Source organism: Crocodylus porosus, unplaced genomic scaffold (genome assembly GCF_001723895.1).
Source record: "Crocodylus porosus isolate Cpor-Errol unplaced genomic scaffold, CroPor_comp1, whole genome shotgun sequence".
NCBI lineage: Eukaryota > Metazoa > Chordata > Crocodylia > Crocodylidae > Crocodylus > Crocodylus porosus.
Genome location: NW_017728905.1, coordinates 523,697 through 534,332, shown reverse-complemented (window position 1 = coordinate 534,332; position 10,636 = coordinate 523,697). Strand labels below are relative to the sequence as shown.

Genomic DNA, 10,636 nt, shown 5'->3' with positions numbered 1-10,636 from the left:
TGTGCAGCTGATCCAGGCCCCAAGGCCTCCTGGTGCAATTAGCATTTTATTAGCATTCACAGCACCATCCCCCATTGATCAGAAAGGAGCTGAAAAGTGCTCCGCTAATCAAGATAAATCGGGCCCTGAGTGCTCAGCACAGCAACACGGGCACAGCGTAAAGCTCAGTCCCCAGGCCCCGTACCTGGCCCGGCTGCACCTGGCCCTGGCCTGAATGCTTTGGGGAGGAGGGAGGAAGTGGGTCAAGCACTGGGTCCTGCCCTCACACACATGCAAACGCGCACGCCTGGCTCCTGCCGAGGCATACCCGTGCTGCAGCACGTATGAAAAGGTGAGTGCCTTTTCACGGCAGGTATGCTGCCATACACACCGCAGCACAGACGCTCTCTTTCTCATGCACACGCACACACAAACACATCCTAGCATAGATGCATGCGTGGGCACACACATACACGCACACACACAAACCTCTGCAGGGAGAGCAAGGAAAACTGCATGGCAAAGCAGAGAAGGCGCAGGGGGTGGGGGTGAAGGACAGAAGAGGGTACAAACTCGTTTCCTTCGCCCGTGTGTGTGTTCGGGGGGGGGTGGGGGCACACGGCTGTGAGGCACTCTCGGGCGCACGTGTGCAGGGGCCAGGCTGTGCCAGGAGGGCGCTTGCAGGCCGTGGCAGGCGCCGGCGGCTGCCGGCCACATCTGGACAGGCTCACGTCAGCACAGCTCATGATCTAATGGGGCAGGGCTGGGGGCGGTGCAGGCAGCTGCAGCTCACGCCTCGGACAGCAGCGTGGCCCCGCTCTCCGGCAGGTGCTGCAGTGCTAGCGGGGCAGGCTTGGCCTGGCATTCCCCAGCATGCTCTGCCAGCGGGGCAGCCATCTGCGCACCAGGACGGGGGGCCCCGTGGGGTCGGTCTCCTGCCGCCGTCAGACCTTCCAGGCCTCCTGCGGGCCCCGCAGCCACGTGGGGACACTGAGGCACACAGCTGGACCTGCCTCAGTGTATCTGGAGCTCCCTGCTCTAACCACCAGGCTGTATGGATGTCCCTGAGAAAACGATGCCAGGTCCCCCCCAACAATGCTGGCACAGCCACCTGAATCCACAGATGCAGGCGTGCCCGGGGGAGTGCACTGTGTGCCACCCTGGCATGGGCAGGTGTCAGGCCCAGTCATACATGAAGCTGGACACGTGTGGTGGGCCATACAGTGCCCCCCAGACCAGAGTCTCCAGGCAAGGGCGGGGAGGGAGCCTTCCCCCTCCGGGCTGCACAGGCAGAGATGGAGGGGATGCAGGAGGAGGAGAAAGCACCCAGACAGGGCAGCGGGTCCAGCTGGGACCCCAGCGCATGGCCCGCGTTGCAGGGGCTGAGCTGGTCCATGGGCTCGGAGCGCCCTCGCCTGGCCGAGCAGGGACTGCGTGGGCCGCTGTCCCTGGCTGGGACAGTCCCCGGGCAGGGACCGTGGGCGCTGGGGGCAGCCAGGCCTGTCCCTGCCCTGCTACCTGGGGCGGTGGCATTGGGACCAGTGCCAGGCAGGGCCCAGCCAAGGGGCGGCCAGGGGAGGGTGGGAGGAGGCTCCCGGCTCGTCGGGTGGGGCCTGGGGTTAGCGTATGGCTCGGCAAGGCCTGGGGAGGGCTGTGTGGCCACCCATCCCCACCCACAAGGAAGAGTAGGGACTGCGGCGCCTGGGTCCTGGTTGCCGTGCAGATGCCAGGCCGCCCAGGAAGAGGAGGGCACCTGGGGGCCCCAAGCAGCAGCCCCACAGTGAGTGCCCCCAGCAGACCCCGATCGGAGGTGAGCCCAGCCCCAGGATCACCCCCAGCTGCTGCATTCACTCCCATGGCTGGGCTCTCGCAGCCACAGCCGCCAGCCCACCACGATGCCCCGGCCCAGCCTGGCCATGGGCCGCGATCCTGGGGCACCTCTGGTCCTGCCCTGCTGCGGTCGGGGGGAACGCTGCCCAGCTTTATAGACTGATGCCTGTGATCGTGATCACATGTGCTGGGGCTTTATTGTTGCTGCTAAGAGGCTGCAAAGGGGACCCAGTGTCCTCCACCTGGCAGGTCTCACCGTGGTGCAGGCATCTCTCGCTGCCCCAGGGCCATGTTCTCCAGGTGGTGACATCGCCACCTGCTTACGCCACTTAAGGATTTGACCCTCAAACCATTTAAATCAGCCCTAGGATGGACCACAGGGTGTCAAGAGACTTCCTAAAGGCCTAACGGGGAGATTGCCCAGAGCACACGGCCGCAGGGCCTCTCCCCAGGGCCCGGGACCTGCGGGGTGAGGATTGCCCGCCTGTCTGGCTGGGCACTGCCTACCCATCGGGCAGCTGCAGAGCCCCCGTGAAAAGGCCTGTGCCCCCTCACTGCAGGAGAGGAAGGATTTTAGGGCTCCAGGTGACGGATGGGACAGACGGCCCCAAGGGAGGGCAGCGAGGTAGAGGGATGAGGTGATGCAAGGAGGCTGTTGCGGCGTTTGAGGCACGGTCCCTCATGCCATTACTCTGCGCCGGGGTCTCTGCTCTGCCCGTCCCGGCACACTGAGGCACAGCCCTGCCCACAGGTGTTTCAGTCCAGCCTCAGTGGCCAGAAGAGATGCATCAATTCAGGAGCAACCCCAATGTGCTCCGGGCCTCCCGCATCGCCTCTCATTGCTGCTCCCCGTACAGCTCCAAGCACCCGCGGGGGTCAGCGGCAGCCCTGGGGGCCCTTCCACCAGGGGAAGGTGCACACTGAGAGGGCAAGCAAAGCCCTGGCCAGATACTCCCAAGCTCTTTCAGGGCCTTTTGGCCGCTCTCTGGTTGGATGAGTGGATGTGTTGGGCCCTCAGGGCCCTGCCGTGGTGCACGGGCTGCGGCGGTACCGGCGGCTGCCCTCTAGATTGGAGATTCACAGTGTAGACGTCGGCTGTCTTGCTGTGGCTGCCCTTGCAGCACGTGGACTTGCTGGCTTCCAGCTGCTTGTAGTACTGCACGTTCTCATAGGTCTCCTCATCTGGGAGATGGGACAGAGTTAGTGACTGCAGCAGGCAGTCTCGGAGCTAGGACAACCCCAGGGTCCCTTAGCACGGGCAAGCGGATGAGCAGCCGAGTGAGGCAGCTGGAGGCAGAAGCCCCATGGAGAGACCAGAGGAGGACCAAGCCGGGAGGCTGAGGGGCTTCCCTTGGACTAGCTGCACCGAGGCAAGGGGCCAGTGTGAGATAGGGTGTGCCCACAAAGGTCTGCAGCAGAGCTTTGCATAGCTGGGGGAAAATACCAGTGCCCCCTTCTCCCCCAAGGCCAACATGGCTGTGCCAGCCAGACCGGGATACCATGCAGCTTTCACGTGCAGCCTCCAGCATTCGGGGCCTAGGACGTTCTGATTCAGAGGCCGTGCCCCTCACCCCTGTGCTCAATAGTGACTGATGCCCCTCTCCTCAAGAACGTGTCCCATCCCTTTGTGAATCTGGCTGGACCGTCAGCGCCCACCACATCTGGTGGCATCAAGCTCCACCCTTCAATGACACGCTGGGTGACAAAGAGCTGCCCTGTGTTCATTGTAAACTTGTTAGCTACTAGCTTCTTTGTCTGGGGAGACAGAGTCAAGTAAATCCCTATGCACTTCCTTTCTCTTTGCCATTGGGCATGTTGCAAAGCCTTGCACTGCCTCGATACAGACGCCCAGGCAGCACTGTGCTCTGTGCTCCCCCCGAACGTCTCCCATCCAGGGCAGAGTTGGGGGCCTGAGCCTGACTCATCCCACTCCTGAAGAGCTCTTCCCTGCCGCTTGCCCTAGCACTGCAGTTCATGGCAATGGGAGGACAGCACCTGCTCAGAGCAGGTGCTCCCTTGGGGTCACCCCTGCGGTCCCCCAGCCTCTTGCCCTGGCAGAACCCCCCAGCCCTGCAACCTCTGCTGGGGCAGGCCAGGGCCCTGCCGATCTCCTCGGGCTCCGGTTGCTGCAGCCGTGGTGGCCCTGACTCCATTACCTGTCTTCCTGCACAAGTGCCGGTGCCTGTAGCAGCAGAGACCCCCAGCGAGCAGCAGTACGATGCCCACGGCCGCTCCCCCGATGACCAGCCACCACCACAGGCCTGCAGGGGGAGGACAGCCAGCATCAGTGCCCGGTGCCCCACACTGCACCTGCAGTCCCCCAGAGCCGGGCAACTCGAGCCCAGGAGGAGCCTGGCCTGCCGTGTGTGGGAGAAGCCCCTTGCTCCATGAAGCGGCTGCATCCCAGTACCATGGGCCACCCCTGAGCAAAGCCTGGCTGCATGGGGGCAGTGGAGCCCCCTGGGATCTGGGAGCGACGTGATGCTCCAGAAGCAATTGCAGGTGCTCTTTCCCCCCAGGCACTGCCTGGACCAGATGCTGCCACGGGGGCCTGGTCCCAAGACAGCGGGGAGAGGTCTGGAGGCCCAGGGGAGGCAGGAAGGGCACCTCCCCAGCATCTCATGGGGCTGAGAGGGAGCGATCAGACTCTGACTCACCTGTGTCGCTCACAGGCCTTCCTGCTGATGCTGAAAGTGAAAAAGAGAGAAGCAGGCATCAGTGAGCAGCTCCACACGGTGCCCTCTGCCCCCCGGCCTGGATGCTGCCATGGGCTGAGCTGCACCCAGGCTCGCGGCGGGGTGGGGGAAGTCCCTGGGGGGCTTGGTGGGGCTGCAAGCGCTTGCTAGGGACTAGTTGGTACCCTGGTGTGAAGGGCTGGGCACGTGGGAGCCAGGGGCTGTGGGGGCAGTGGGTGAAGCGTGGGGTGCCTGGGGGTGATACTGGAGATGAGTGGGGCTGGGAGTGGACAGCAATGCCCGGAAACTGAAACTGCTGCTGGTGCCTGAGCTGCTGGCACTGTGGTTGCAGCACCTCTCGCTGTGGCGAAGGTGAGACAGGATAAGCTAAATCTGCAGTCTGTGGGGCCAGGAGGAAGCCAAGCCTCCCTCCCCCCTCCTGGCTTGTCCACGCTGTGGGGGTGGGTCAGTCTGAACTCCCCCCACCCCCAACCCCAGCCCTGCCCCCTGGGCACCGAGCCCCCGTGGCCCCTCACCGGAGACATTCAGCGCAGTGCCGTTCCCCGTGGCCGATAGCAGGTTCGGGATCTCCACGTTCACCGAGCACTCGTAGACCCCCGTGTCCTGCTCGGTGGCATTGCCCAGGTGCAGTGTCACCTGCGGCCATTGCCAGGTCAGGTTGAAGGGAGGGTTGCAGCTGTGGTTGGGGTTGCTGGGCAGAAGGATCAGAGTGCAGAGAGCCGTGGGGAGGTCGCGCCTCTTCCACTCCAGGCGGAGCCGGCTCCATTCCTGGGCCTCGATGTCTATGTGGCAGCTCATGCTGACGGAGTCCCCTGGCCGGATCTGGCTCCGGGGAGGATCCTGGATCACTAACAGGGCCTCCGTGTAGCTGTCCTCAGCAGGAAGGAAAGCTGGGGGAGGGACAGGAGGTGACACCTCTGCAAGGAGACCAGATCCCCTCGGGGTCGGCCCCGGGCAGAGGGGAGGCAACGGGCACAAGGGGGAGCAGAGACAGCAGGTAAAAGAGCCCAGGAGTTGGCGCTCCCACCCCCGGCACCGCTCCCACCCCTCAGCGCTTGCTCCCCCCAGCCAGGCGAGGAACCCAGGAGTCCTGACTTCTTGCTCCCTCCCGGATAAGATGACGTGGCCTCCTTTTCTCCGTTTCCTATTCCTGGTTCCTTTTTCAAAGCTAATCCTCAAACAATGAAAAGTCGTTAGTACTGGATTACAAGCAAAGAGACAGGATGTCATCAAAATGTCATCCGACCACATGTCTGCCATCGGAGGACGCTTCTGAGTAGGTGTGAGCCGAGGGCTGCCCGAACAGAAGCTCGGTTTTTGCATGCCAGCCTGCCCGCCGATGGCCCCCAGGCTACGTACGTCGCACTGAATAAGGAGCTGTGGCTGGGCTGGGATTTCAGGTGGAAATCCTTTTCCGGTCACCACAAAACACACGTCTCCACCACTGGGGGGTTCTCCTGAAGACGCCTGGGCAGGCCCCTGCCTGGCCCCAAACTTTGGCAGAGCCCCTCGGTGGCAGAGACGTGGTTTGGAGTGACCTGAACAGGTTTTTGCCCTATAACCCCAGCCTCATTGCAGGCCTTTTCCCAGGCTCTGTGCTTGATCTACGATATTATTTTACATTTTCATGAGTACATACACATTTTTGATGACCTGCTAACTCTTTCGTTTGCGTTACTAACAAGAATTAGCTTCGAAAAAGGAACTGGGAACTGGGAATAAGGAACCTACTTCAGCCTCCTCTGGATGAGGCTGGCTCGGGAAGAGGCCATGGCTGCAGGGCCTCCAAGTCTCTGCGCGAAGCGTGCACCAGGTTGAGCCAGAGACCCATGACTCCTAGCTACAGTCATGACTCCTGGGTGGGGTCGAGCCTCCAGAAAGACCCAGGCAAGGAACAGGCTAAAGCTGAATGGATGGCAAAGCAGTAGGAATGGCCCCTGCCTGCAAGTCTGCTGGAAAGCACCTGGGGTCCCCCAGAGACCCCGAGAAGGAGGGACCTTCCCCTCCCCTGTCTGCCCTGCAAACATGAGCACTGCCTCCAGCTCTGGGCTCATACAGCCCCTGGCACAGAGAGGTCCCGACCCTGGTGGGCTCTCCAGAGCAGAGGGAGCAGGCAGCTCTGTGACTCAAGCTGTTGGAAGGACGTGGAGGCCTCTGGGGTTGGCCCCGAACCCCCGTGCAAAGCAGAATAAATGTGTGTGGGGGGGTCCCACATGGGCAGAGAAGGGACAGGGTCTCTCTGGGACCTGACAGCTGGAGAGTCTGGCAGAGGGGAGGGGGGCACATAATTAAAAGGGCCACAATGCCTGGCAGCTGCACAAAGGTTGCTGGGCAGCCCTGGGGGGGAGAGGGCAGTAAATTATCTCCAAGGAGGGGTGGAGACAACAGGCTGCAGCTGCTGGGCACTACAAGGTGGGAGTGGGAGCAGCTGAGCCCCAACAGACCGGTCCTTTACCCCCACCCAGCTCCAAGCCTCTGCAGCCATCCCCAGCCCACCAGTGGGCACCTCTATATATGCACCTGGTGGGGCCAGGCCTAAGAGTCCCCCACCAGCCCCGTGACAGAGGCTTTCAAGCTAGGGTATGGGGCAGGTTTCAGGCTGGGCACGGGGGTGGGGGCTGCTGGGGCAAAAGGCAGGAGTCCCACGGTGCCTCTTGGTACTAGCTGGGGGCAGGCTCTGAGTGCCCTCTAGCCTGGCACTGCAGATTCAGGCATTACCCAGCTCCTTTCCCCTGGGAGCAGAGCCAGCCTGAGCTGCCCCAGCCCGGAGCCCAGAGCCAAGGCCCATCAACCCCTCCAGCAGATGCAAGGATCCCCTGAAGCAATCACTGCTCCTGGGCAACCAGTTCTGCCCAAACCCAGCCAGCATCAGCCCCAAGTGCCAGGGAATGCAGCAGCATGGGGCACTTACCGGGGAGGAGAGCCAGGAGGAGGAGGATGCCCCCCATCCTTGTGGGAAGCACTGCACCTCGAGCTGTACCCATCTCTAGCATCACTCACTCCACTTGCTCCTGACCTTTCTTCCGGAGCTGCAGCAAGCACGCCCCCCCAGCCACCTCTGCAAAGAGCTCAAGCTTCCTGCCACAGGACCCACGTCAGCCCGGCGCTGTCTGGTTTGTGGGGGTGCAGTCCCTGGTTCCTCTGGACTGTTCCCAAAAGAAGCAACAGCTTGGCCCAGAGCAGTGTGCTCTAAAACTCCCACGGTGGGTTAAGCGCACGGTGCAGAGACGGGGAAACCAGGGCACAGAGAAGCAACTGAGCACCAACAAGCAGGTGCTAGGAGTCCTGGGTCCCAGGTCAGTGCTTGGGCCGCCCTTCTTCCCCAGCTGGCACAGACACCCAGCACTTGGCTACCAGCCCACTGCCCGAGCCCCGTGGCTTTTCTCCTCTTCCCCGGGAAGCTCCAGCTCACCCCTGCTCCCACCAGTACCCCTTGCTGGAGATGACTGGGACTGGGCGAGCCGTGCCCCCCCCACAAGCCAATGGGGCCCTTCTAGCAGCTCCCAGTACAGCTGCCCCATCCCAGCCAGCCCTCACTGGGAGACAGTGGGATCCACAAGAGCTCCCCAAGTCACTCCTTTCAGCCCCACGTGCCAGAGGCTGCAGCAGCCAACACATCTTTGCTGATCTTCAAGGTCTCTGCAAGTCCGCAGGCTAGTGTGGGTGGCTGCACAACCTCAGGGCTCAACGTGAGACAGGAGGTGTTAACCAGAACAAGATGGTTGAGGAAAAGGATGCTCGAGTGACAGGAGTTTCCTTTCCTCCAGTGTAGGCGCGTTCAGCAGACACTGCACTCTTCTGCATTTAAGTATGCACTAGTTCCCTTGCACGCGACTCCTGCTCCCCGTCTGGGCTAGTCCAGTCGTTCAACAGTCCTTTAGCCCAGTGGTTCACAGCCTTTTTTGTACCAGGACCCATTTATATACGTGGATGGCCAGTTCTGACCCAGTAAATACTTTAAGTAGAAAACAGCCCCCTGGCCCTGCTCGTGCCCCTCACTCCTGACCTGCTGCCTCCTGTCCCCGGGCCCTAGCCCCCAGTGTGTGAGGCGGGGATGTGTGTGGCATAGGGGGTCACATGCCCCCCAGATTTGGTAGAGCTGTGGCCTGGCACGTGAACAGCAGGCAGCAGGAAGAGGTGAGGGCAGCGAGGCTCCCCCCTGCCTGTTACTCCTTGTGCTGCCGGCGGTATGGCTGGCATGGGGGTCCCGCCTCACCACCCCGCTCTGCCCTCCTGTTCCGGGTCCTGCCCATGCTGGAGCTCTGTCAGCCTGCAAGGGAAAACCTGCAGTTTCCCATGTGTTTCTCCTTTAAAGGAAAATCCATTTTTTAAGTTTGTTCATGACCCTTTCATATACTCCTGTGACCCAGTTTTGGGTCACAACCCATGGGTTGAGAAACGCTGCATTAGCCCTTTTAGTTCCACCTCCCCTTGGCCCCAAGCTGTTTCTGTTTCATGGGAGCAGACCCTGGCACTTTAGGGTTACAGAGGGAGATATCGTGGGAGGGATTGAGGCGCCCAAAATCACCACAAGCCCCAGTGCCTGTTCCTGGCAGCCGTGTGTGCTCACCACAGCTCCATGCTGGGCTGGCACCAATGCAAAGCTGGGGCACCAGGGAGAAGTGGAAACCACAGCTGCATTGTGCCCAGTCGAGGCCCCATGGGGCACAGTCAGTACCACTGAGAGGTGGCACCTTGCCCACGGCCCGCCCAGGTGGAGGGGATGTGCCAGGGCATAGAGATGCTGCCCTGTGCCCCGATCTGCAGTTCCCTGCACCAGGGCAGCCATAAACCCCAGCCCCTTCCCATGCCATCAGCTTTGCCCACTGTGCTGGGCTGTCCAGGGTGGGAGTGGGAGGGAAGGGACCTCTCCCAGCCTCATAATAATCCTTAGGGATTATTAAAATGGGAATTGGAAACAAAATGGAAAGTATCGTCACAGCCCTTTATAAATCCATGGTGTGTCTGCACCTGAAATCCTTGCCCTGTCCTGGTCCTCGCCCCTCAGACAGGAGGCAGAAGAACTAGAGGACGAACACAAGGCAGCTCTTTGTCACCCAGTGTGTCATCGAAGGGTGGGACTTGTGGCCGCCGGATGCAGTGGGCGCTGACGTTTCAGCCAGATTCACAAAAGGGTGAGACATGTTCTTGGAGGAAAAGGGCTTCAGATGCAACTGAGTGGGGGAGTGAGGGGCACGGCCTGCGAATGAGGACTTCCTAGACCTTAAATGCTGAAGGCTGGGAGGGGGAGAGGAACAGGTTAGACTCACCCTCCCTTGCAGCCGCCACCCTCTGCCACCATGTGACACAGGCCTATGTGGATGCGTAGGGTTACTGTGGGCTTGACACCCATGGAACCGCGAACAGTCGCCTGTTGTTGGGGCAGGGCTATTAGGTACACATCTGTCGATTTGTGGGGACAACTGGAGAGAAGACAGGCATGGGAGTGAGGTCATAGGTTTAAAACCAGTGCACGGAGAAGAGCCCGCTGGGCAGTGCCCCGTCGTCCTCAAACGGAGCCAAGGAAGCAGTGGGTGTTGCTCGGTGAAACTGCCCAGAGACACGACCCGAGCAGGGGCAGGAGAACGGCTCTGCGGTGCCCCGGGGTCCCGCAGCCCCTCCTCCTGCTCAGGTCGGTGGGCAGCTTGGCCAGGGCCAGGAGGCTGACCAGGAGGTCCTGGGCTGCGGTGGGGGCATGGACAGGCGGCGTCTCACTAAAGAGCTGAGGGGCACATTGCAGCCAGGCCCTCAGCCGCAGCCGGGCGCGCGCCAGGGTCTCCCTCTGCCCGCAAACGGGGGCAGGCGTCGGGGGGGCCAGATACGCACGCCCGTGGGGGCAGCTTTGTGGAAGTGGCGCCAGGGCACGTCCCCGGTGGCTGGCGGGACCAGTGTGTACGGGGCCCGGGCGAGGTGGACCTAGGGCTGACCCAGCGCATGCCTGGGCCCAAAGAAACCTCACGGGGTTCAATAAAGACACGTGCAAAGCCCTGCCCGTAGGGCCGGGGCGGGCTGGGGGGCAGCGGGCCGTGAGCCCACAGCGCGCCCTCCTTGCCACGTAAGCTGGTGGCATCCTGGGCGGCATCGCCGTCTGCGGCTCGGGGCCGGGAGAGCCCGGGACGCCGGCCGCGGGC

The 10,636-nt window shown here is 62.1% G+C and overlaps 1 protein-coding gene across 1 annotated transcript; it reads right to left on the bottom strand.

Annotated features, from left to right (window-relative positions):
- Positions 1-2,561: 2,561 nt before the first annotated feature.
- Positions 2,562-5,629, bottom strand: TMIGD2 (transmembrane and immunoglobulin domain containing 2). Its single transcript, XM_019556965.1, has 4 exons — positions 5,021-5,629; positions 4,467-4,496; positions 3,966-4,070; positions 2,562-2,991 (listed from the first exon to the last, which is right to left on the bottom strand). Exons 1-4 carry the CDS (start codon positions 5,301-5,303, stop codon positions 2,774-2,776), a joined length of 636 nt encoding a protein of 211 aa, XP_019412510.1. The 5' UTR covers positions 5,304-5,629; the 3' UTR covers positions 2,562-2,773.
- Positions 5,630-10,636: the final 5,007 nt, after the last annotated feature.